General features: G+C 39.8%; 1 protein-coding gene across 2 annotated transcripts in view; it reads left to right on the top strand.

Annotated features, from left to right (window-relative positions):
- Positions 1-27,921, top strand: part of PALMD (palmdelphin) — a 65,214-nt gene that overhangs the window by 9,832 nt on the left and 27,461 nt on the right. For both annotated transcript variants that reach the window (XR_008631292.1, XM_004614648.2), the window contains exons 2-3: positions 6,745-6,825; positions 14,227-14,351. Coding sequence is in view for 1 of the 2 variants with exons in the window: in XM_004614648.2 (XP_004614705.2) it covers positions 6,745-6,825; positions 14,227-14,351 (206 nt within the window). In the remaining variant the exon portion in view is untranslated. The remainder of the gene's footprint in view (positions 1-6,744; positions 6,826-14,226; positions 14,352-27,921) is intronic.

Below are 27,921 nucleotides of genomic sequence, written 5' to 3'. Positions count from 1 at the left end.
CTTAGTGCAATAACATCCGTTGTTTGGGGAATTTTATCCACTGACATATTTGGGAAGTGATAAGGTGTAATATAAAAAACTTAACCTTTCGGGGCTGGAGCAATAGCACAGTGGGTAGGGCATTTGCCTTGCACGCAGCCAACCCAGGTTCGATTCCCAGCATCCCATATGGTCCCCTGAGCACTGCCAGGAGTGATTCCTGAGTGCAGAGCCAGGAGTAACCCCTGTGCAAAACTGCAATACCACTTCGGGGAATATATCCCGAGGATGCAAAAAGGCACATTAGAAATGACATCTGTACCTATATATTTATTGCAGCACTGTTAACAATAGCCAAAATCTGGAATTTATGAAAGAAATTTTCCTGTGGTGTTTTAAATATTCTTTTATTTAAAGGTAGCATATTCTGTTAGCACATTCCTTTATTTTAGAGTTTTCATTGTTTACATGTCACCAAGCAGTTCTTTAAATTCAAGTAAGGAAATCCTGTAATTATTTTTTGATTCCTTCAATGATGAGAATGCCATAAAAAGTCATATGGATACAAGCTAATGAGCCTCAAAGAGAATGAATCTTCACTCATTTGACTTCATGAATTATCCCATTATCCAGCTCTATACAAGTAGTTATCTGACTGACCCCAAAATAATGTTACATATAAAAAATAATAATGTTACATATATATTCTCTTTGCTTTTTACCCCTACAATGTAGATGACTTATGAAAGATCTGTTCTTAGTGCTCTGGTGGTTTTCAAAAAGTGTTTCCTGTCATATTTTGAAGCAAAGATAGTAAAAGACAGGTTATAGTTATATAAGGTAAATATTTTATAAGCTTGAAATGAGGGTGCCAGCTGATAAAAGATTTCATGTCTTAATAAAATTTAAAATGGAGACAGGTCTGGAATGATAGTCCAGTGAGGAGGACACTTACCTGGGTTCAATCCCCAGCACTGCCGGGAGTAATCCCTGAATCCTAAGCCAGGACTAAGCCCTGATTACCACCGATTATGGCCCAAAAATTAAAAATGAAATAAATATAATTTAGGCAATTGCCCATGGATTAAAAAGTCCTTGTTAGGTAAACATTGAGGAATTTAAAGGTGATAAGTGATTTATAATGGCAAGTGGTCATATATTTGGGAGTCTGTGACAGAATATTCAACTCTGTTCCATTGGTCTGCAAGTCTGTGTCTAGCCCAATACCATGCTGTTTTAATTACTACTGCTTTGTAGTATAGTTTGAAGTTCGGGAAGGTGATTCCACCCATCTTCTTTTTCCCCAAGGATTGCTTTAGTATTCGTGGGGGTTTATTGTTCCATATGAATTTCAGGAGTGTTTTGTCTATTTCTTTGAAAAATGTCATGGGTATCCTGATAGGGACCGCATTAAATGTGTATAGTGCTTTGGGCTATCTTGATAATTTACATCTTGATAATGTTAATCCTCCCTATCCAAGAGCAGGGGATGTGTCGCCATTTCCTAGTGTCCTCTTTAGTGTCTTGAAGTCGTGTTTGTAATTTTCCTTGTATAGGTCCTTCACCTCTTTGGTTAAGCTGATTCCGATTTTATGAGGTACTGTTGTGAATGGGCTGGGCAGAGTCACCTCAGAAGCAGCAAGTGAGCCCATTGCAGCATGATGTCAGGGATGGCAGGAGATGTTCCATCCCAGAGAGAGGAGCTCAGAGAGGAGAGACTGCCCGTGAGGGAGGGAGCTGGGGCGGCTCAGAATGCACCACAGCCTGCAGGAAGGGGCAGGCACACCTCCAGGAGTTCTGGTGATGCAGCTGGAGATTAAGTTTTAACTGGGTGGTGACTCTGGGGTCTGAGGCAGCTCTGCAGCGTGTTGCTCTCTTCAGAAATTTACTTGTGAGTCGCTGTGTTTGCAGAGTGGCCATCACTGACCTAAAGCAGACATTGTCCTGAGCAGAAGCATCAAGAATTGGTAGGCATTTTCCTTACTGACATAATCTTGATGAGATTACATCAACAGCCAAGATCCAGAGACCATAATATCTCCTATAGAATCTATAGAATCTCCTGTCCCCACGCCAGGCTCTCTTCACCGGGGTCCCCTTGGGGGGGGGGGGGGGCGGGTTGTGTTTCCTTCCCTGCCTTAAGCAGAGCCCCAGCAGCCGAAAACCTCCAGAACCCAGCCACAGCCATGCTCAAGGCCACTCTCCACACGCTCAGATGAGCTTCGCCCATGAAGGAACCGACAGAGGAACCCAGGCATGCGGGACCCATGGCTGAGATCTCTAAGCCTGCTCAGATCAGGACTGGGCCTCCCCCACACAGATCTCGTTTTCCAGTAGCTTGGCAGTCACACCCACAAACTTCCCCCAGCTCCATGTAATCTTATCAACGGCCAAGATCCAGAGACTATAAAAAAGAGCTCCCAGAAAAGAACAATGCAGGATCTCGCACGGCAGAGCCTGGCAAGCTACCCGTGGCATATTTGATATGCCAAAAACAGTAACAATAATGGGCCTCATTCCCCTAACCCTGAATACAACAGGGACCGAATGGAGAAATTACTGGTGCCTGCTTGAGCAAATTGATGAATAATGAGACTACAGTGATACAGTGATAATACAAATAAATGTCAAATGTACCAAGTTGCAGCAGATATCAATATTCCAATATCTGGTGAATTTAGAGTAGACAACTTTCATATATCTGTTCATAATTATTTTGGAAAGAATTATCAGTGATGATGACTAGTGAGATAGGAGATATATAATAATAGTGTGGGGGATGTTTGTTTTGGCTTTGTTGGAGTTTTTGTGGGGAGAGAGATATTTAGTGGGTATCACACCTGGTGGTGCTCAGGGCTTACTCCTGGCTCTGCACTCAGTGATCACTCCAGCATGACTCCAGTGGATATATGGCTTACTGAGGGTCGAACATGTTTAGCCGCCAGAGTCCCACCCACTGTACTCTCTCTCTGGCCCAGAGGGTCACTCACAGTTTATTCTGCCATAATGAATTTAGCAGTTAAATTATCAGGCAATTCAATTGCCACATTATTTATCAATAGTGCTCTGCTGATAAAACTTAGCAAAGGAATAATAAATTGCTTTTGATAAATATTTTATGAGAAAAAATATACTTATTTTGTGTAGAGTTGAGTCAATAACATGATAAAATTGCCTTCTTAACTACGTGGGTTGACAGAGAGGCATCACATAGCTTCTAAGAGACAAATATTGGTAGTCCTTAGCAACCACCTATAAGTCTCCTGTTGCCAAAACACTTCAGATGCTCTGCCTCTCCCCACAGCTCTCATCACATTATTACTAAACCCAGGATGAAACCAGTCCAAACAGGCCAACGACAGAGGCAGGGAAGTTTGGCTGACTTCAGCAGTCCCTGTACACATGCCTAATGTGGTCTTCTCTAAGGACCGTTGTGAGTCGGGACACAGAGTGGTGAACATGACATACCACCCTCAGGACTGAAAATGCTCCCCTGCCACTCCTGTTGCTGGCTGCTGGTGTTGCCTGCAGCCTGCAGCATCATGATGGAGAAGCTGGGCTCCTTTCCCACTGGAGAAGTGGCGTGGTTCAAGTAGCAATTGGGGTGGAGGCTGACATCCAACTGCCCAGGTTCAAATCCTTTTCATTCCCATGTAATTGTAAGAGCTTGCACTGGTTAGCTAATCCCTATACATTTCTATACAATTCTAGAAATTGTTGCTGTGGCTCTTTTCTACTATAGCTATTGGGAGAAATATTTTAAATCTTTGCTTTTATGACTAATTAAAAAAGTGGTGGCAAAATATTTATCAAAATGTTTGACACAATTCCTGCAAACTATTACTATTATTTGTGCAATAATGGCTATGACTATAGTGGGAATCTGCTTTCCGAAATCTTTAGTTTTTGTTCCCAACAAATGAATTTCATCCAAGAAAAGAAGCGTTTCTAAAGAATCATGCTTAGGGGGCTGGAGTGATAGCACAGTGGGTAGGGTGTTGCCTTGCATGCGGCTGACCTGGGTTTGATCCCCCTCATCCCATATGGTCCCCTGAGCATCACCAGAAGTAATTCCTGAGTGAAAAGCCAGGAGTAACTACTAACTATCGCTGACTGTGACCCAAAAAACAAAAAAACAAAAAAAAATTGTGCTTCTTCCTTGGCTATCTTTTCACCAAAAAAGTTATTTATGAAACTTAAAAAAGTAAAACTGATGAGATCATAAATTCTTATACACAAACAGAGACACATGACACAAAGTTGGAGAACAACATGTTATCTTAATTCAACAAATGTACCTGAATTCATACATCAAAAAGGAGTTTTTATCTTCAAAGGAGTCACATCAGAAGCCTTTTGCTTATTTCAATAATGCTGCCAAATAATTTCAAAACTCTTCCAAGCCACTTCTGGAGACTGCTTCAATTTTTTTAGGTGTCTTTATTGGCAAATAAACAAACATATTTTGTTAGTTTTCCATTATCAAAGCATAGTTTAACAAATTCATGAATAAGATAGAGACAATGTCACCTTTGTCAAAAATTAAGAAATAAAGGACTTTTGCCTAGTTTGTAAAATGTCATAATTTCAGACAGGAAGTCTCTAAAATATTTCAGAATAATAGAAGAATGAAAATGTTGCTTTCTGTTTGATTAGCAGGTTATCTCTTTAAACAAATACAGAACATTGTGTGCCAAATACAATCTTAGGAGCATTTGCATATATTGACTCATTTAATGCTCTTATGAGATATATCTTCATATTAGCTCCACTTTGAATACATCATCAAGGCCCAAGTAAAATGAAGTTTTTTGACCATGAATATGGAGATAAAATTATATTCAGGCTAATTTACACCCCAAATACTAAAATTCAAAGTTCTGTTTCTAAGAACAACTTTCGATTATACATTACTAGCTATGCCTTTTTCTACCCCCTTTGAGGTAATGCTACTTGATAACTGATACTATATCACTTCATGAATTTTAAAACTTTAAAATTTTAAAACAATTTTAAAACTCCATGAAGTTTTAAAATTCAGTTAAAGGACCTTTTAATGTTAGGAAGTTTTATTTGAACATTCATTTCTCAGCCATTCTTAATTCAAATTATACAAAGATGCCCTAGTCTCTAGCATCCTAGTGTTCTAATGTTGTCAGGTATCCTACATAAGCAGAATTTGTACCCAGCAATTTCTTCAGCTTTGCATGAGAAACAATCTCTCTCCTTGCAGTGTTTCCTCATGCCTGTTTCAAAATTACCACAAAACTTCACTGTTTTTATTGCATCACTAGGAGAGATGCAATCAAGCTAGTCTAGTTAAAGAGGGGAGTAAGAAAGGAAAGATTTGAAATATTCTTTTTTAAATTTTATTTCAATTTTATAAAGTTGTTCACAATAAGTTATTATACTCAATATTCCAACACCAATCCAATCACCATTACACCTTCCCACCACCATTATTTTGAGTTTTCCCAACCACCAACCAAACCTGCTCCAAATAACAGGCCCTAAATAATTTATTTTCTAGTGATTGTTATGAATAGTTCACTAAAAATGATCAAAAAAAATTTCCCTAGGAGAAAGTGTATCAAGATTTTTGTATCTGAGTCTTGAGCCATTGAGCCCTTGTATAAGAGAATATTAACATGTTAGGTTATTAAAGGTTGAGCCTTTTGTGCTAATATTTTTTAATCAAGATTGGTTGCCTTCTATTTTTACATCCTATTCAGTGTGGTGTGCTACTCCTGGTACGTCAGTGGTACAGAATATGAAATGTTGCTCTAGGAATTCTAAAGTTTTAAATAAGGTCATATAGCTGGAGTTAAATTTTTAACTAGATGGTGACTGTGAGGTCTGGAAACATCTCTGCAGCTTGTTTATCTCTTCTGAGATTTATTTGTGAGTCTCTGGATCATGGCCACTAATGAGCTTATATGGTACCAGAAGCAGTTTGTAGATGTAACTGCCAGGCTTCCAGAAGAACAGGGGAATGAGGGGAGGTAGCCCATCCCCAACTCCATCAGAGCCTGGACATTTTGGTCACAAAACCCACATACCTGATTTTTTGAACTGATTCATTCATGAATGAGGCTCATCTGAGCCTGTGGAGGTTGGCTGTGATCATGGCAGTGATTGGATTCTGAGACATTAAAATAAAATTCTTTCTCTTTTCTTCTCTTCTCTCTCTTCTCTTCTCTTTTCTTCTCTCTCCTCTTCTCTTCTCTCCTCTCTCTTTCTCTCTCTCTGTGTCTCGCTCTGTCTCTGTCTCTCTGTTTCTTTCTGTCTCTCTGTCTCTGTCTTTCTCTCTGTCTTTCTGCACGCGCGTGCGTGTGTGTGTGTGTGTGTGTGTGTGTGTGTGTGCGTGCGTGCGTGCGTGCGCATGCTCTATTTGCTCAGGGCATATCCTGGCTCTTTGGTCAGAGATCATTGCTGGCAGACTCAGGGGACATTCTGGGGTGCTGGTTATTGAACCAGGTCAGCCATGTGCGAGGCAAGCACCTTGTGCTGTCTCTCTAGCCTTTAAATTCTTTTTGTAAGCACATTATATAGTTTTCCACCAGCAAAATGCATTGAATGTCTCATATGCATTGAATGTCTCATTTTGCTCTTTCTCCTTTGACTTGAAATATTAGTTTCCAAAAAAATTTCACCAATTCCAAGAGCATACCACTGGCTAGTAATTCAATAATGACAACAGTTCAAAAAAAGAGTAATTAAGCAAATTTCAAAAATAACTTATTCTTGGATCTTTTTAAATTTCAGGATAAAAGAAAAATACAGGAAGAAATCTCACAGAAACGTCTGAAAATCGAGGAAGAAAAACTAAATCACCAGCATTTGAAGGTAATTTGTAACTACTTTTATTTCAGTGATCTCAAATTCAAATATTCGAATGACCCTCAACACTCAAGAATAAAGATGCTTTAGAAAGAGGAATGTTCCAGTATAATTCTCTGAACACTCTAATAACCGTTTGGGGAGGTAAAAAAGCTAGTAGCATTTGCATCATAGATTAATACCTTCTGGCAAGTAAGGAAAAATTGAAAACATGGCTTTATTTTTCCTTTGTTACTGAAATTCCTCATTTTCTCGGGCAACCTTGAGACTTCAGTCTGGATAAGTTGGCCCTGAATACAATCTTACTTCACCTCCCTACAGAGCCCAGCCAACTAGGAAATCCCCTTTGAAATCAGTGAAAGGCCAGTCTTTCCCCAGGGGGTGCAGATCAGACACTGTCTGCTCCTCTCAAGGATGGCTGCATTTAAAAGCTTCATGCAATAAATCCAAGTCCTTGAGTATGGATTGGGTTTTGTTTCATTTTGTTTCGACAGAACATGAGATCATAACCAGAAATAAATCTCCATTTTTAAAATCAGGCTTTACATCTCTCATGGGTGTGGTCATTTTGTAATTAAAGCTCATTGAGTTTCAACAGTTTATTACGTAGCTTAGTCAGTCACAGGATGCAACCAAATGACAAACAGGAGCTCCTTGTGAGCGGGCTCAAGCAGGAAACGACTTATCTGGCAGGGCTGTGATCAGTGGATTTCATGAATCCCTTGTTGAAACAATGCTTCACATTCCTGGGCTCACAACCTCAAGAAAAACTTGTTGAATTCAGCTAAATGCATCTTTCTGATGGATCAAGTAACCACCTCCGAAAGTAAATAGTAGAAGGTGCAAACTGTGTCTGTTCTTCGGATTGTGCTCTTTGCTGCTATACAAATGAACCTGTCTGATAATTGATGGATAATCTCAGAGACTAGGTAGCCTCCTATCCTCAGAGCATATGACACTGAATTTTCATGAATAGTGGAGATCGCTTAGAAATACAATATGCACACCTGTGGGAGTGGTGGGGAAGAGGAGAGGAAATGGAAATAAGTTTTACCAAGTTTACTCAGTGCAGGAGTCAAATGTCACACTACAACAATTTTTGAAATAAACCGTTCTAAGGTAACAACCTCTCCCTCGTGTGCTCTCTCACTCTTTTTCCCACTACCCTTCTGTCAACTCCCCACCCCCATGCACATTCTCTCTCTCTCACACACACACATACACACACACACACATGCACACACGCACACACATACACACACTTTACAAAGTGGTTCTCACCATGATCCAATCACTGTGACTGCTTCTGCGTCATCTGCTAGCTTTCTAACATTATGTCTTTGTTATCATAACAGAATATATAGAGAAACAGCAGTAGAACAAGTAAGAGGGGAAATAAAGGTTTGAATATCCTCTAAGTTCCTTCTAAGTTGCTCTTAGGAAAACTTGCTGAAAGTCTCATTTCTCAGTGGCATCTCATTTTTTACTGAACAAAAACACTACAAACACGATCTTCCCTATAGATTTGCTTCCTGGAATCCAGGAGAGCTGTCCTCAGCCAGTCTAATCCAGTGCATCATGCTTTGAACTGCTATCTAGTTGTGCAGGTTGTATACTGCACAGAGATACTCAAGGGAGATGCCCTAACACCTACCCACGCTGGACCGTGGCACCCTGTGCACTGGGACAGAACAGCTTCTGTCTGCAGATGAGACACTAACGTGTCATTCCACCCTCCCAAGCTGTGCAATGACCCAAGGAGTGGGATAGGGAAAGCTGCTTTTACCTAATTCTACATCAATGCCCCCAGCAGAGGCACTGGGAGGCTTCCTGCTATAGTTCCCTAGAGGAAATTCAAGATTAAGTAAGTGATCAAGGCAAGCAAACGATAAGTAGTCTTTTTTTTGCTGGAGTTATAGCACAGCAGGTAGGGCATTTGCCTTGCACATGGCCGGCCGGGGTTTGATTCCTCTGTCCCTCTTGGAGAGCCCAGTAAGCTACCAAGAGTATCCCGCCCACACAGCAGAGCCTGGCAAGCTACCCATGGAGTATTCAATATGCCAAAAACAGTAACAACAAATATCACAATGGAGATGTTACTGGTGCCCGCCGGGGTAAATCAATGAACAACCAGATTACAGTTCTACAGTGCTAAATGAATAAATGAACTTTATTTAGGTGTACATGGAGCCTTTTGATGAGCAAATATTTCAGAGCACCTATTATGTGCAATGTGCAAACAGGCAATAATTATAAGGTGTAAAGTTTTATCATTGCCCTTAAAACAGTAATTGATACAGTGCCCCGTGAATCCCAAGATCAGTGTGTAAGAGCACCGTCATCACAATAAGGAAGAAAGGAAGGGGGGTAGTACCTGATCCATGTGTCCATACTGACTCTGATGCTGTGGTGAAAGCTGTTTTCGACACATCAACAGCAAGAGGGACACTGAATTAAAGCAACTGCTCCCAGCAAATTCTTTCAAGTTTTGTAGAAAATGGTTGGCCGTGCCAAACTGTGTCCAGCCACCATTCCAAAAATGGGTTCAAATGTAAAGTAGTGTTTTTAAAACCAGCTCTCCTGCATGTGTGCCAAGTTAAAAAAAAGGAGAAAAAAAGCTTTATTGGCCTCCCAACTAACAGTGTTTGTTTTATTTTCTTGATTTATTTCATCCTCTGCTGGTGATTATCTTTGTCACTTTACAATTACAAAGTAATGCATGACCCTTCAACTACCCACTTTGAACAACACAAGTTGTAAACAGTTCAAAGATGCTCTTCTATGTCAGTAATGCTCACATTTCAAAATAGTTGGAGTACCTTCCTTTGATATTTTTTGCTCCACAACCTGACAAGCTCACAGATGAGGTACTCAAAGGTATGTGAAAGGTCAGAGAAATTGTACAGGAGGAAAATGCTTGCCTAGCATGTGCCCAGTTCAAATCCCCAGAACCATCCTGAATTCGGCCAGAGGTCACTCCTAGAGCTCAGAGCCAGGAATAGGCCCTGAGTACCAAGTGGGCTCCAGGTCCCCACCACCATCACCAAAAGAGAATCTATTGTTAGTCTTCTAACTATAAACATTTCTGAGTTTTGCAATCTATTAATTTTTGCTCAGGAAAATAATGTCGAAAGCCAAAAAGGATCACAGAACTTACCCAATTTATAGAACCCTGATAAATCTATTTAATTCATGATAGATTAATTAATAGATAAATTAATCCTTTCCTAAACTATTCTTCCTGCTGCAATTGTGTAGGATATACAATTTTTTAGGAAAACTTTCCCCAAAAATACTGTCAAAATGCCCATTACCTGCATGTTACTCACATTTTTATGTAGTGAATCTGACTTTTTATTCTGAATTTCATAGTTGTAAAATATATTTTATCATAGTTATTGGGGTGGAGCGATAGCACAGCAGTAGGGCTTTCGCCTTTCACGCAGACGACCCGTGTTCGATTCCTCTGCCCCTCTCGGAGAGCCTGGCAAGCTACCGAGAGTATCGAGCCCGCACGGCAGAGCCTGGCAAGCTACTCGTGGTGTATTGGATGTGCCAAAAACAGTAACAAATAAGTCTCACAATTGAGAGACGTTACGAAGTGCCTGCTCGAACAGATTGATGAGCAACAGGATGACAGTGACAGAGATAATTATTAGTCTCCTGGTCTAAAGTCCAAATCTAAACTGTGACAAAAAACCTAAGTAACTCCTCTGTTCATTTTTGTGATTGTATGTTAGCATTTGGATTGAACATAATATTTTTTTTATTGATTGAGGTTCTGTGATTTACAATACTGTTAATAATGGTTTCTCATGCACATAATTTGAACACCACACCCATCACCAGTGTACCCACATCCTTCCCCCAAGGACCCCAATACTCCTCTAAAATCATATGTTTTATATCTAGTTGCAAAGAGTTTCTGGCAGAGGATGGTAATTCATAAATTATAAATAAAGTTTCATAAAACTGAACTTAACATAATTTTTCTAACCAGACTAGAGATCAAGAATATAACCCTAAATTAATCTGATCATGCCACAAGAATCACTCATCCTATGCCCTTTGAACTCAGCATCATAAGACTATCTCCATCTGACTGTTTCTTAGAATGATATAACCTAATTGATTGAACCCTTGTTGGCGGTTTGTAAGGACTATAATTTACTTTGATAGTTGTCATCTGTCCTCTATTACTATGATCACCTATCATATGTCATTAAATGAAAATAAATTAAAATCAAATAAAAATAAATTAAAACTCTTAAAATGCTGATACATTCAGATTTTTGGACATCTTTGACCTCAGAAATGAAATCTTGACCTCTGTCGATAATATTTACTGTGTCTGTGGGAAAACAGTTTTTACAAACAGCTCCACGGCTATAATTAAAGGGTAAGATAACACTGTGGGAAGGAATCTCTGGCTACAAACCTGAATAACACAAACTGCCCTTACAAGGCAAGTTGTCCACAAGCAATTGTTTGAGACTCTGAAAATACCAACTCAAAAATGATGGCGCGGATAAGGCCTTGACTTAATCCAGTGGTTTTCCAACTGTGTTCCAGGCATTCAGAGATGTTCAGGCCTCCCACACTTCAACTAAAGCAGCCCAGGAGTTTCCTATTATACAATTACAGTTGCAAATAATATTAATTTGTCATCCATATAACATTTCTTCCTGGTTTGAGAGCCACTAACTAATATAAACATCTTGGGCAATTATCTTGCACAATGTATCTTATTTAATTTTTTTAATTCAGAGATATTTATATTCCAGTGGTTTTCATTCTAGCACCTTTTTATTATTATTATTATTATTGGCTCTAGCACCCTTTTAAAAGAGACAAAAGGATTTCTTACTTGCTCTCATCTTTTTTATACTGTTGGAAAAGTCCTAGGAAAAAAAAACTTGCCATTCTTCTCTCTCCACACTGTACCCACTAACAAATTGTTGAAGTGGAAATTATTTTTAGTTCTTTGTCCTCTTATCTTTATCTAAAGTAGCCTTACATCAATGTACTCCTGCCTCAGGGTACTCTGAATCTGTCTCCACTGGCCTTCCCTGCTATTCCTTCTTCATTCTTTTATAGTTTAGCATCTTTTGTTTCCACATGAAGAATTCCTGTGAGCACTTCTTGTCAGACCCATTTAGTGATGATGCAGTCCCTCAGCATCTCCACACTCACTTAGATGGTCAATGTCCAGTGAATAATTATTAAACAAATCATGTACAGAGGCAGATGGTCACTGTGCCTTTTCCTCAGGGAGAAAGTGAGAAACTTAAACTCTGGACATTCGGATATCCTCCGCTTCTCAAAATTTTCAGTCATACAACTTTTCTGCAGATCTTTCCTGAAAGACCTGCATTAACACCTGATTTCACTACCTGAAAGAAATCTGAGAGGATTTTCTCTTTCAGGACTCAACTCAAAAAGTACCACTGCCAGGTGACCAGGTTAGTCCCCAACATGCAGGATGACGCAGCACCTCAGCTACCTCAGACCCTCACATTGAACCATCCTCCCAGTTGGCTGAGAATCATCCCCTGGAAGGGCTCATTGACCTCTGAGCACAGCTTAGGAGGACCCCCACCCAAAAAAAGCAAAATCAGTACACAGCGCTTGTTTGGTCTCAGTCATTCTAAAGGCAGCTTCCTGCCCTGACCAGCTAGAGGATAAACAAAGCTCCTGTCCTAATAACTAGTAGATGGGCTGGATATTTATATTATTTCAGTACTTACTACATATTCGTTAGTCACTGTCACTGTCATTGTTGTCCCGTTGTTCACAGATTTGCTCAAGTGGGCACCAGTAACATCTCCGTTGTGACTTGTTACTGTTTTTGGCATATCGAGTACACCACGGGTAGCTTGCCAGGCTCTGTCGTGCAGGCAGGATACTCTCAGTAGCTTGCCGGGCTCTCCGAGAGGGACGGAGGAATTGAACCCGGGTAGGCCACATGCAAGGCAAACACCCTACCCGCTGTGCTATCGCTCTAGCCCATTAGTAACATACTTTTTTAAAATTTCCTGTGTTATTTGGCATGACTTCATCAGGTTACTTTTGGGGTCTAGAAACACTAAAAAAATCCATGAAGATGATTAATAATTGCTACTTCCCTAGTGCCATGATTGTCACAGGCATGCTCTGTTCTCAGATATCAGGGGAGACCCATAATGCCTTACAGTGTCCAACCTGGATAGGGTGCCAGCTCAACAACTCCCCAACTTGTAGGTGTCTTCACTTGCTTTGAATCTTCTGAAGTTCAGGAATAAGAATATAATTTTTTCCATGCAAACTCAAGAAGATTTTGTTTTCCCTAAGATGAAGCAACAAATGAATTTTGTTGTTGCGTTATAGTCAACAAAAATTCAACTCATAAATATTTAGACAAATCAGTGAACGTTTTGCATGGTATTATTGGAATATAAAGAGAGCTGAACTTAAAAAAAGAAGTTTATGTCTAGAATCAGGAAGAGTCTCAGAATGAAAAGACAAGATTTGGGGTTGAGGAAATAGTACATGTGAACTGCATGGCCTAAGGCAATTTTCAATCATTATATGATACAATAGCAATCTTTGCCCACCATTCAAGTTAATACCACAAAATATATTTTGAAGTTGTAGCTATATGCTTTCCATTTTGATGAAAATCAAAATGGCTTCAGTAGTGATTCAATTTGTCAAGAACATAATACATATACCCATTAACCAGATGAATAGCAGTCAAGTATCGCATAATGAAGCCCTATTACTTGACTATTATAATCAAAAAGCAAGCATGCAACATAGTAAACATGGGTGACTTGGAAAGAGTTCTCTGAGCATGAGAATGGGGTTAGAGGTTGAGATTAGGAGAGATAAATGGCTAGGTGAGAAGTAGGACAAAGATCTTCATTTAAAAAAAATCGGGGAGGAAGGGTTTTCACTAGATCTTGAAAGATAAAGAAGAATTTAATTAAATTTAGAAAAACTGACTTTCTAAAGACTCACCAAGGGAGCAGTGGAAAAAAAACAGATTCATTCAAGCAAGGCCGTGAGAAAACAATTTTTCTCCAATATGTTGGATTAGAGTGATAGCACAGCAGGTAGGGTGTTTGCCTTGCACATGGCCAATCCAGGTTTGATTCCTCCATCCCTCTCAGAGAGCCCGGCAAGCTACCAAGAGTATCCTGCCCACACAGCAGAGCCGGCAAGCTACCTGAGGCATATTCAGTATGCCCAAAACAGTAAGAACAAGTGTCGCAATGGAGACGTTACTGGTGCCCACTCAAGCAAATCGATGAACAACGGGATGATGGAGCTACAATGCTATGTTGACTGTTAAAATTCATAGTATCTTAAAGAAGACAGAGATTTTGTTAACTAATATGAGAACCTGTCTTTGTTTCCTGCTTCCAGAAAAAGGCCTTGAGGGAGAAATGGCTTCTAGATGGAGTCACCAGTGGAAAAGAACAAGAAGAGATGAAGAAGCAAAATCAGCAAGATCAGCATCAGATTCGAGTCCTAGAGCAAAGTATCCTCAGGTATGGCCCTTGGCGATACTCCTTATCTATTTTTATTTGGTCTCTATCCCATGATGCATGTAGAAGAGCCATTCTAGGATCAATAGTACAGTGGGGCAGATGCTTGCCTTGCATGCTGCCAACCCAGTTTCTATCACCAGCAACTTGCATGGTTCCCCCAAGCCCTGCCAGGAGTTATCCCTGCATCCAGAGGACAGCCATAGATAACCCAAAACTTTTACTTTCAAGTGAAAAATAAAAAAGTACTTTTCTAATTTTTTAGGGATAGAATCACATCCTCCACTTAGATTTGTAATAGGAATTTGTACCATGAGTATCATATACACATAGCAAAACAAGACTTTTAGAGGGCAGGAATGAATTACACCCAGATTTATGTAGGGGTTACTCCTGACTTAGTGCTTCAGAATCATTTCCATTGTTGCTTAGGGGACTATGAGATACCAGAGGTCCCACATGCGAAGCAGAGTGGTGACTTATCCAGAGATCTCTGCACTTATTTCTTTAGCTATGAAATGGTAGTGACATTGTCTATTTTTAAGAGATGTAGAACAAGTAAAAAAGTCTAGTTGCTAAACTCCTCATAGCTACCTGACCATGCAGATGATCGAACAACCCAAACCCCCACCATCACCTTCAGATTCTAAGGGGATGTTCACACTGTCCTGCCATCATAACTTTCCCAGACCCTCCCCGGGTAAGAGATTTTAGGGGGTATGTCATTAACAGTGACTCACTTCTAACAGTGACTCGCTTCTACTGCTCGGATCATTGGATCACGGGTGTTGACTTCACTTATTACCTACGCCTTTCTCCACCCAGCACCACTAGGGAGGCCCAGGTAATCCCAGGACGGTAGGGCCCAAGCCGCACCACATGCTTAAGCCCTGCATTAAATCACCTGCCTCTTTGGGCAAGAATCACCAGGAGGGCCTGCAGGGTCTCCTGAGTACTGCTTAACAGGCCACCCCCTCCTCCCCACAAAGACGGCATAAAATAAAGAGATGTGGAAGATTTCAGAATCATTTCTAACCTATGCATGGATTAAAAAGATGGAATTTCTTATGATAATCTAATGACAATAAGTTAAAGTTTATGCTTCTTTGTAACACACATGTTAAAACCTAACTATTGGTGGTTTTTGGTTTTGCTTTGTTTTAGATTGATGGGGGGGAGGAAGAACCACATTGTTGATACTCAGGGGTTACTCCTGGCTCTGCAGTTAGGGATCACTTTCTGGTGGGTTCGGGGGATCATATGGGATGCTGGGGACTGGACCCAGTCAGCCACATGCAAGGCAAATACCCTACCCACTATACTCTTGTTCTGGTCCCAATCATTATTGGTAGCTTTTATTTTTTAGTGAGAATTGTAGAAAATATTAGAAGATGAAAATATCCAGTGGAAGCACCAAAAAGACTGTCCAGGCACACACCTTGCATGTACCCGTGTTTGATCCCAACACCGGTATAGCCCCGGGCGCCCCTGGCACCTAAGGGTTGAGCAGTCTCAATCGTTCAGGCACTCGCATACAATCACTGTGTCAGTTGGCCAGGGGGCCAAGGATTGCAGGGAGGAAGCTCCAAGTCCCAAGCACCATTTGGCAGGGATCCTTCCTCCCCTCCCCCAAATGAATCTAAAACTATCTATATGGCAACATTAGGCCTCATGTTGATAATGGGAAATGTTTACTTTCCCACTCATACTTATTTAGGTGTTTTGAGTTAAAAAATTTTATTTTATTTTATTTTATTTATTTATTTTTTTTTTTTTTTAGTTTTCCATTCAAAGATTGTATGTTTTCAGGTGTTAGAAAAGGTCGCACGGCCGCATTAGCGGCCGCGCGGCTCGGATCTGTCCCAGTCCCGAATCCTGGAGCCATGTTAGTTGCTGCTCAGTGGCGCCAGGGTTCCATCTGGAGAAGGTGTGGTGGCGGCACCTCCTCCTTCCGGCCCCCCGGTGTTGCTGGCCCCGATTCGGGTCCGGAGCATTGTCCGGGCCGCGTTGCTCACCAGAATGCCTGCCGCTTCTCTGTGGATTGTGGCATGAAGATGGCGCCGAGGGTGGGTTGAGGGCGTGACTTCCGGCGGCCGGGACCACTTGGAGTTTTGGGCTGGCGCCGCCCCACTCCAGTGGCCCCCGCGGCTCGGATCTGTCCCAGTCCCGAATCCTGGAGTCGTGTTAGTTGCTGCTCAGTGGCGCCAGGGTTCCATCTGGAGAAGGTGTGAGTTAAAAAATTTTAAATGTTACATTTTATAATTGAAATGGAGAGGTTTGGCCACACGCAGCAGTGCCCAGGAGTGACCTGTGAAAGTGTTTAGCGAACCAATGTGCAACAGGTTTGTGGATTCTAACTTGATCACATCTCCAGGCACAGGCCTTAACCCTATACTATCTCACCGGCCCCCATAATTGAAACTTTGACTTTTATGAATCCATCAGTGTTCTCTCAAAGCCATGAACTGTTCCTGAGTGGTGGATAATAAAGTATTTAAAAATAACTCAATACATCACTCTACAATTTGAGACCCTAGAACTTTTTTAGCACGTCTCTTAGCAAGAATTCCCTAGCAATGTATGAATTCGCTATTACTTTGCTTATTCCTCAACACAAAACTCCTTGTCTCTGAAGGAGGCTTGAATTTAATCCCTATAAATTCTTTACTCAGCACAAACATTTCCTTACTTGCCTCAGAGTCCCCTCCATAGAATCTTGGCAAATACTGAACACCTATATTTTCTTTGCTCTTGATGAGAATTGAAGTGGCTACATGGACTCACACTCCATTAGCAAGTTTGGGCAGCACTCTGAGTAATCCCAGAGAATTTAGTAGGACTCTGCTGATTGTTTTTAGACCTTGCCTGGGTGCTCTAAAAGGTACATTAAGTTTCCAGTAGTATGGATAGTGACTCGCCTACTTAGAGTTCCAGGCTCACAAGAGAGAGAGAGAGACAGAGACAGAATCAGATGCAGAGGAGGAGGCAGGGAAGAAGGAAGAAAGGAGGGAAGAATGGAGGCAGGGAAGGAAAACATATTTACTGAGTCTTACGAGTCTTACTATATGCCGAGCACATTATATAAAACATATTTACTGAGTCTTACGAGTCTTACTATATGCCGGGCACATTATATATATGTGTGTGTGTGTGTGTGTGTGTGTGTGTGTGTGTGTGTCACTGTCACTATCACTGCTATCCCATTGTTCAAGTTGCTCAAGCAGGCACCAGTAACGTCTCCATTGTGAAACTTGTCGTGACTGTTTTTGGCATACGGGATACGCCACAGGTAGCTTGCCTGGCTCTCCGTGAGGGGCGGAGGAATCGAACCCAGGTCAGCTGCGTGTAAGGCAAACGCCCTACCCACTGTGCTATCGCTCCAGTTCATCCACTTTAATTTTCATGACCTCCGTGAGATGAAGATTGTTATCTTTACTTTTTGCTGAGATTAAAGAAATGACACAATTAAAAAGTAGCAGATGAGTCTAACTCATTTGACTAGTTGCACTGCCTGTAAGTGATGGCACACAACATCTGCAGACTTAAAGGGATTGTCTCTGAAGCATTTCTGTCCCTTGATCCTCCCTTTCCAAACAGATCCTACCATGCTCCAGGCCTTTTCCTCTATGCTTCTCTAATCTCTGTCTTGAATGACTAACTACATGTGTCTATATCATCTCATTTCTGGCACCTCATTGCAAATGTATATCTCCAAGATGTCATTAACCCGTCTGTAACCCTTTATTAACACCAAGTGATTTTTTTCTGCTATCTTGTACATCTAGGACTGGAGCGATAGTACAGCGGGTAGGGCATTTGCCTTGCACGCAGCCAACCCGGGTTCAATTCCTCTGTCCCTCTTGGAGAGTCTGGAAAGCTACCGAGAGTATCCCACCCGCACAATAGAGCCTGACAAGCTACCCATGGCGTATTTGATATGCCAAAAACAGTAACAAGTCTCACATTGGAGATGTTACTGGTGCCCACTCCAGCAAATTGATGAACAACGGGACAACAGCACTACAGTGCATCTTGTACATTTTATAGGCTATTAAAATATCTATTTCTAGTTTTAAAATTTTATTTTATAGATGAAAATGATACTTAGGCAGATCAAACCCTACTAGTTTAAAAAGTAATATTACTTCATACCTGATAGAGTATTATATAAGTAGATCTATAATAGGTTGATAGGTGGCTTCAACCTAAGGTCATTTTTACTGGACCAAGTGTATACACCCTAAAAGTTTCCTTACTACGTGTCAATAAGAAGTAAGTCCTATTTGTGAGTTTACTTATCAATAAGTGCATTTGCGAAGAAAATGTATATAATGCTTTTAGATAAACAGAGAAGAGAAAATATCTCTTTCTGTGTTGGAATTCTTTCAGTGACATTCAATATAAAATAAACCTTACGGACCAGGAATGTAGCTCAATGGTAGATCACATTCTTTGTATGTATGAAGCCTTGAATTCAATTCCCAGAACTTCCAAGAGAGAGAAAATATGCACATATATATATATACACACACACACATACATATGTATCACTGTATCACTGTCATCCCATTGCTCATCAATTTGCTCGAGCAGGCACTGGTAATGTCTCCATTATGAGACTTGTTGTTACTGTTTTTGCTATATCAAATATGCCACAGGGAGCTTGCCAGGCTCTGAGTGTGGGTGGGATACTCTTGGTAGCTTGCCAGGCTCTCTGAGATGGACGGAGGAATCGAACCAGAATCAGCCTCATGCAAGGCAAATACCCTACCTGCCATGATGTGGATAGATAGATAGATAGATAGATAGATAGATAGATAGATAGATAGATAGATAGAGAGAGAGAGAGAGAGAGAGATAGAATTTGCTCCCCCATCAAAAAATAGCCCTTATAGAAAAATGGCATACTGGATAATTTATTTTCATGTTCAAATAATGTAAATAATAATAACAGTAATGACTTTTTTAGTGGACATGTGCAAATTTTCAAAGCACTTGTGTTTATACTATCATTTAATACAACAATCCTAGAAAACAAGCATTAAAAACTTCATTGCCTAGATAAGAAAATAGGCTAAGAGAGGAAAGAACATTAAATTAAGGTCACAGAGGCAATAAAGAATAGACTTGGGCCTCAAGACAAGTTAGGTTCAGTGTTATCCAGTTGTGAAATTAAAAGTGAGTAAGAGGGCTGGAGCAATATAACAGCAAATAGGACATTTCCCTTGCACGTGGCTGACCAGGGATTGATCTCCCGCACCCTATATGGTCCCCCAAGCCCACCAGGAGTGATCCCTGAGTACAGAGCCAGGAGTAAGCCCTGAGCACCACTAGCTGAGGTCCCAAAACAAACAACAACAGCAAAATATAAAAAAAAGAAATTGAGTAAAAGGAGTAAATGGTCTAGGAACAGTGAAACACCATTTACCTAAAAAGCAAACTACTTGGTTTAAGGAAGAATCCTAAAAATATATATTTGTTTGTGAAGAAGCATCACTGTGACCCATAAGGTATGTTGATCCTGTTGAAAATACGCCGGACTCAAAATGTTCTAAAGCAACAGGTAGAGATCACCAAAACCTCTCTGCCTTGTCTGTACCAAGCATCCTCCACTGCCCACAGCCTTGCAGTGAGCTCATGGCCAGAGCAACCTTCCCAGATAACTGAACATTTTCACTCAGAGTTTGCTGTAGTTGCTGTAAAGTCAGGCACATGGTTTGGAACTCAATCTTTTTCCTAAACAACTACACACAGTGCTTAAGAAGCGTTTATTACCAGTTACATACACTTCATTTTCCTGTTAGCTCTTAACAGCCATCAAGCCACTTGATGACATTGAATCAGGCAAAACTACCCTTGCTTTGCTGAACAGGGGAAGTTCCCCAAACCTTGTATAAGATTTATCACTTGACTTAGGTGCCTGCTCAAGAATGACATTTGCCAACTGCCAAGACCTCTCAACTAGAGGATAAGATTTTTTTAATAGGAATATCAAAATAGAAAGGTCACTATTACCTCAGAGGTTGTGGCAGGGCCAGACTTTGTTATGAAGCCTCCATTCCTTCCACTGCCATCGTTTTGTGAGCTGAACAGACAAAGCAAAGCCTTTGGCAGTTGACCTGTCAGTTGACCACATTGTTCTTCGACCTTGACCTCCCCCTTCCCATCCCTAGCTTCCCACTGGGAAATCGTGATCAGTATAGGCCCCCAGGCAAAAACAGTGTAGGTCTATAAACAGGCAGCAAAAGTGTACTCAGGAAAAAGTAGAATATAAATAGCAAGCAAAAAATACACCCAATTAAGAATAAAATTAAAAGGGGTTTTCTAGCTGCAGAATAAAATATAATCAAAGATAAAATAAAAAACTGGCATGATCTTAATTTATCCTTTAAGGGTGCCTGCTGATTGGCTGTGTAAAATATCCCAGCCTCTTGATGCTCTTAATATACTCATTGAATTTTGATGTGCTTACTAACTGCTGTTAATGTCCCTGGCAACTTAAACAATAAGTCATGTGATGGGAACAATGAAAAGAAGCAATATTGTATCGAATAAATGGCTGAATAAATGATTTCACCTGGGCTTTCTCCCTATCTGTAATAGTGCGGAAATGAGGGGCCAGAAAGATAGCACAGCTGGTTGAGCACTTGCCTTGCATTTGGCTCACCTGAGATGGTTTGATCCTCAGCATCCCACGTGGTCCCCAGATATGGTTGATAAATTTTCTTCATGACTAGAGTGTTAAAATTCTATTAACAAAGATTAATTTTTTGCAGAGCTTTTATTACTGACCAGACACTAGGCAAAACTCTTCATATATATTAATTCATTGAATTCTCACAACCACATTATACGGTCAATATCATTTAACAGATGGAAAAATTTGACATTTACAGCAACTAAACTTGCTCCAAATCATACAACTAAAGCAACTTGCTCCAAATCATACAACTAAAGCAACTAATAACCAGGATTTAAAATCTAATTAGAAGTTCTGATCATAAAAATAAAATTATGCCTTAAATCCTGCAGAAAAATCTTATGAAAGCTGCAACCTATGAATGCTACCTTTTGACAACATTTTTTATGTCTAATCCATGGTATTATTTACATCAGATTCATTATTGAATATAGACATTTATGCTACCCTTTGCCATATTGAAGGCACTCAAAGGTTCCCTGACTCACACTTAACCTTTCAGTAAAGCAAGTTTGCTTATTCATCCTTTAATCTTTTCTTCCAAGGAAAGTTAACATTTCAGAAAATAGCTTAGTTTCCATGGTTTTTGTCCCGAAACATTGGAACAATATTATTGAATATTATGCCTGTTTCCCTGATTAACACCTCGGAGGGAATGCTTCCCAGACAAAAAATTTGAACAGCTTATTTGTAGAACAAAAGATTTGAACACCTCGTTTGTACCACTTTACTTACAGTTTCCACTTGCTTTGCAAATGAGCCCTAAACCCTGCTCTCACTTGTGGCTTTTTTTGTTTACAAAAATAAAAATAGAGAGTCTGGAGTGATAGCACAGCGGGTAGGTCTTGCACTCGGCCAACCTGGGTTTGATTCCCAGCACCCCATTTGGTCCCCTGAGAATGGCCATGAGTAATTCCTGAGTGCATGAGCCAGGAGTGATCCCTGTGCATCGCTAGTGTAACCCAAAAACCCCAAAATAAATAAATAAATAAATAAATAGAATTTAATAGGAAAAAACATAGTTCTTCCTCTACAAAGTTAAAAATATTACAATTGAATGAGTTTTTAAAAATCTTGACATACAAATAACATTAAGGATGTTATCTAAAACTGTTGTAACATTGAGGTTTTATATTCCCATGATAAATTGAGCATAACAATTATATGTGCTAATGTGCTTTTGTTTTCAAACTCTTCACTTCTAAATATTTATTCATCAAATGAGATTTTTAAAATCTATTTTTACTTTATAAGTCATACAGATAACAGACAGGAATATAATTTTTAATTTTTTGAAATCTCCATGCTCATCCACATCATTCTCTACCTTGTAACATAAGGTAATATTAAGGATTTTCACGTGTGGCTTTGAAGCATCATATGCTGTGTGGTTGTAGACAGAGATGCAAACCAGCACTCATCTTTGGTCATGTGTTCCAGGGCACAAGTTTATAGGCTGGCTTAGAGATGTCCTGTTCTATCATGCCCAAGGTTTCCCCTCATCTTGCCCCCCATATCATGCCCCAAATATTCTAAGAAGTGAATCTTAAGAAGCTGTATTTTTCCACCCTAGATGCTTCTAGCTGCCTGGCAGTTCTCTTTGACTCCCAAATGACTGCTCACCTCCAGGCACTTGCTCCTTGTTGAACCAGGTCCAAAGACCTCTGACTTGAATTGGAGCATGCAGAGCGCCTGACAGAAATGTCATAAGCATAAAATGCAAAAGGTTAATTGCCAAGGAGAATGATGCAAATACATAGCAGTCCCTTTAAGAAGGATCATCTACTTATGATTCAGTGTTCTCAAGTAAGAATTCTTTTTCAATATTCCAAGTACCCTTCTGGCCCTCTTCCTTTCTTCCATGAACTTGTACGTGGTCAACTAGAAGCTGACTTCCACCTCTCGTACTCTGGGGCAAAGCAACTTGCGAATTATGGGATTTCTGTGATTGTATGACCTGAGAAGTGTGCTGTAACAGCCTCTGTGGCCACCCCACATGACTTGAAGGAAATTGTTCCACAAATGGAGATGGAATACTGAAAAGGACATTCTCCTCCACATCTCAAAAGCAATAATCTACTCAGTGGACACTAAGAAAGCTAGCAGTCAAGATTCCGTTTTTAAAAAGAAATCCAAAGCATCAATGTAGAAATATAACACTTAGTATGTTGTTGTTGTTTCAGATTATGGTTTATCAAAGCCTACCTCGTTATGATTTCTATCCAAGTTCCATTCATACCATGCAGGAGAAAAGAGTGGGGTACACGCTTTGCATATGGATGCCAGGTTCCCTCCCTAGCAGCTCATCGTTCCCTGGCACCACTAGGTGTGGCCCAAAAACAAACAAACGTTTCCAAGTTTAACCCATTCTTAATGCTCCTACTGATATGTCAAGGCAATTATACCTTAATCAAGCAAATGTCTCTTGAAACACAGACAAGACACGCTGCATGAAATTGATCAGATTTTGAATATTCTGCTTCTCTGCTTGAACCTAACTAGCCACATCTAACATCACATCACATGAGGAGAGATAAACTGCTCTTTTATGACAACGTATGAGACAAGAAAGGAAAAAATGGCACACACACAAAAAAGAAACACCATTTGTTTTTTCTTAAATTTGCTGTTGCCTAGATACACTCAAGAAATTATTCTGAAGTAATTATATGAGTCAAAATTATTCCAAGAATGTTTTTCACTCTCCGTCATTGTCTAATTGGTTTACCAGATTCACAATATTTCATCTGTTGCTGTTTTTAATTTCCCAGATATTCTGATTATTTTCAATTCAGTATTTTTAATTAAAAAAAAAGAACTCAGTAAACTAGTCTATTTCTACCCCAAAAAAGAAGGAACTTAAATATCCCTAACAAACACACACACATACACACACACATACATACACACACAAAAATATACCCAGTACAATGCTATACTAATATAAATACTTGTGAAAACTTAGTACATAGAAAATGTTTAGCAAGTTAATGTTTAATAAAATGAATGATGAATAGGCCAATGGATGACTTAAAATTACCACCTAATTAATGACACTAGCTAAAACAAACTAGAGACTTTTGAAATATTCAACTATGAATTGAAAATTAATTAAAAGGAAAGTTCTGACACTTTCCAGAGCTATATATTTAATAAAAAAATAACTATTTAAATAAATATATTTAAATAAAGAATAAATATCCAACTATTTCTGAGTCAAGAACAAAGTTCTGGGACAATGGTGCTCCTGATTGTTGAAAGCATGTTTTAAAATTTCCGCATCACTTTCTTTGTCACTTTTTCCTCTATCATTCATTCTTTTATTTCCTAATCTTCACCTCCTACCCCACCCCCAGTGTTTCTTCTTGCTCATCCTTACCAGTTTTATCTCATATGTTAATAGAAATAGGCCTCCAACGATTACCCAAAATAAATGTTACCCACATGGTAAATTAAAATATAGATTAACACAAGGTCTGAGAGGTCTTCCCTCACTCCATCAGTCCAATAATAACAGTTATTTTTATGGAACATGTATTATACTCTAAGCTTCATTCAGAAACTGTTTTAGACCAAAGCATGAAAAGCAACATACGTCCAGTCACTGCAAGTCACATGTCACACATAGATCTTTCCGAGTTCGGCCCTTTCCACCATTTCTCTGCTGCTTATTCTTCATTCAGTTCACTGGATATTTATTGAGAATATGCCACATGTTAGTAGTTTTTGGTCTTCTAAAGGAGATTTGAGGTTCCTCAAAGCAAAAGTTTGTTTGTTATTTTTGTTTGTTTGTTTTAGATTTTTTACTTCTCAAAGTTAAAAAAAATGACTGTTTTTACACTAGTCATCTCATTCCAAATAAAATTCAATAACTTAAAACACAAACTCAAGGTCATTTTCAGGGATGTCATAGATCTTCAACACCATTGACAGAAATAAGGGAAGGAACAAAAGACTGTTGGATGTAACACTCTTGAAAGTTTCAGTGATCTGGCCACGATCACTAAGAAAAATGTTCAAGGCCACAGACTTAGTCTTTGGAAAAAGGGTTGTTGCTGTCACCTGTAACATCTGCCTTGGCCATCACAGTACTTCAAAATCTTTTGAAAGACTCATATCACCTCTTTAGACATTAACTTGAATTATTTTGTTTACTTAGCTCTTAGTGTATTTGTCTGTGCTACAATGTTCTTCATAAAACCTAATTAAAAACCAAAGCGTTTGAAAAGCCCCTGACTTGCCAATTTGCCATAGCATATCAGTCTCCAGGGTTTACGTTTACTTGCATTCATTTGAAAATTCCATTTGTAGTTTGCCCATGAAAGCGGCTGATTCTCTGAAAATTAGTTTGGTTTCTTGTTTTTTAATGGCAAAGCCTTTATTTTACAAAATATTATTCTGATTAAAAGGATTCGTCTTCTAGAAAATCGTTCTCTGCTAGCATTACCTATCTACAGAGCAGTTTCAAATCAACTGCCCATAAGGTAATTATTAATATTTATAGCGTTCTGTTAGGAAATGGGACCCACCCGTGCAAAAGACACTCACATGTAACTATAAATTATTCAGCTTTTCTAAACATCTGCTCTGTTCCCAATTATCAGAACAGACTGAAACTTGTTTCGTGTCACTGTTGGGGGGTAAGGGAGGGCCTTTTGCTTCTCACTATCTTGAAGCTTCTGCATTGTATTCTAGTCCTATCCTTAAATGCTCAGGATTAGAGGCAGTAGATCTGGCTCAGGGCAACTGTGTTGTTTGCTCCCTGCCAAATGCCCTTTTATTCTCTGGCGGGCTTCCCCAGGGCATGTGATTGTTTATGCTGCTGGGTGAGGTCTTCCATATTACACACATGCCCATGGCAGGGGCTAATTGGAAAGAAATTCTTGCCATCTGTTTGCATCTAGAAGTGTCCTTCACCCTTATTTAGACACTCCTATTTCAGATGGTGAATAAACTGTACCTGACAGTAGTCAGTGCTCAGTGAAAGTTTTTTTAAATGTTTTATGAATTTTTCTGGACCCCAGCTCCAAAATAAAACAAACAGAATAGCTCACTCTCCACCAGACTACATAATCTCAATTTCATTGATATAAAATATATCTTCATTTTATTGATACTATTATAATAACCTAATACTATCACTGACCAAATTGCCTATGTCAATATCTTTAACCTCTGACCCATTAGGAATAAGTTATCTGCCCATAGCATGTGAATGACATATTTCAGTTGGGATTACCTGATACAGTCATCAGCTATGTGGACTCAATAATATCCATTATATTCCTAGAACTATACATTTAAAAGAGCTATTATAAAAATATAAAATTTAAAAATTAAACATAGAATTAAAAATAAGGTTTTTTGGTGCAAACTTTAACAATTCAATACTATATAGCTAATGTCAATATAAACCATGTAGGAGTTGCTTTATCATTTATAAACAGGTATATTCTTTTACCATCAAGGACAAAACTGATTCATCTTGTAATTTTTAAATTTTTTATTGGTTAGTTATGTGAAATGCAAAGTGCTGCTAATGAATAATTCTGCAAGCCAATGAAAAGTTTATAGAGAAGCTCATAAAATTGATCCCACTGATCCTCCCAATAAGGTTATTCACAATAGCACGCTACTTTGGATGCTTTAAAAGACACCATAATAGTAACAACTTAAGTAGCACTGTAGCACTGTCTTCCCATTGTTCATCGATTTGCTTGAGTGCAGTAACATCTCCATTGTGAGACTTGTTGCTACTGTTTTTGGCATATCAAATACACCATAGGGAGCTTGCCAGGCTCTGCCGTTAGGGCAGGATACTCTCGGTAGCTTGCCAGGCTCTCCTAGAGGTATGGAGGAATCGAACCCCGGTGCAAAGCAAACGCCCTACCCACTGTGCTATCACTCCAGTCCAACAACTTAAATAAGATTATAAAAGTTTCTTTTCTTTCTCCCACACATAAAAATCCTACCCTAATCATCTCAGAAGAGTGAGATGATTATGTGAGCTGATCTGGAAGCCCTTTTCCTTTCTGTCTTGATGCTCTGCGGCCTCCTGAGTGATGGTCTCAATTTGGTGGTCGAAGGGCTTAACACTGGGAAAAGAAGATCATCGGAGGACAAGCAGACTTACCAAAAGACCTGCCCGGAATACAGCAGTGGTCCCTTTTGCTAATGTCCTATTGGTCAAAATTTAGTCACATGCCATCATTTAAATCCAAAGGATACTGAGAAACGTAAGCCAGGACACTTGTAAGCCAGAGGCAAAAGAACTGGTGAAACAGACTAAGAGAAGTTAACAGGTTCTCAAAAGAGATTTACAGAGTCTTTTTTATTAGTGGGCGTGGGGCCTCCTAAGTGTGCTCAGGAGACTTGGAGGTCATTCCCAGGAATGCTCGGTCTGGGTTGAGACGGTCAATACTGGGGCCCATGCATACAGTGTCATTTGAGACCTTCAGTGTTGGGTACCACAAAAGCCACCCTAGCAGTGCTCAGGGGCCTCTCAGGTCATATCTGTAGATGTTTTGGGAGCCTCCAAAACTAGACCAGCAATGCTTAGGGGACCAGGCTAGATCTAGCACATGCAAGCAGGTGCCCTCACCCCTGGACTGCCTCCCTAGCACATAATCTTGCATTTTTAATAGTAATAATTTGTTACCAGTAGTAATAATTTATAAATAGAAAGCATGTATGAAATAGACATCATACTCCATAAATGGGCTGGAGTGATAGCACAGCAGCAGGGCGTTTGCCTTGCACGCAGCCAACCCGGGTTCGATTCCTCCACCCCTCTCGGAGAGCCCGGCAAGCTACCGAGAGTATGTCGCCCACACGACAGAGCCTGGCAAGCTCCCCGTGGTGTATTCAATATGC

This window comes from Sorex araneus, chromosome 8, assembly GCF_027595985.1.
Source record: "Sorex araneus isolate mSorAra2 chromosome 8, mSorAra2.pri, whole genome shotgun sequence".
Lineage (NCBI taxonomy): Eukaryota > Metazoa > Chordata > Mammalia > Eulipotyphla > Soricidae > Sorex > Sorex araneus.
Note: the sequence above shows the minus strand (reverse complement) of the source record. Positions and strands in the feature narration are given on the sequence as shown.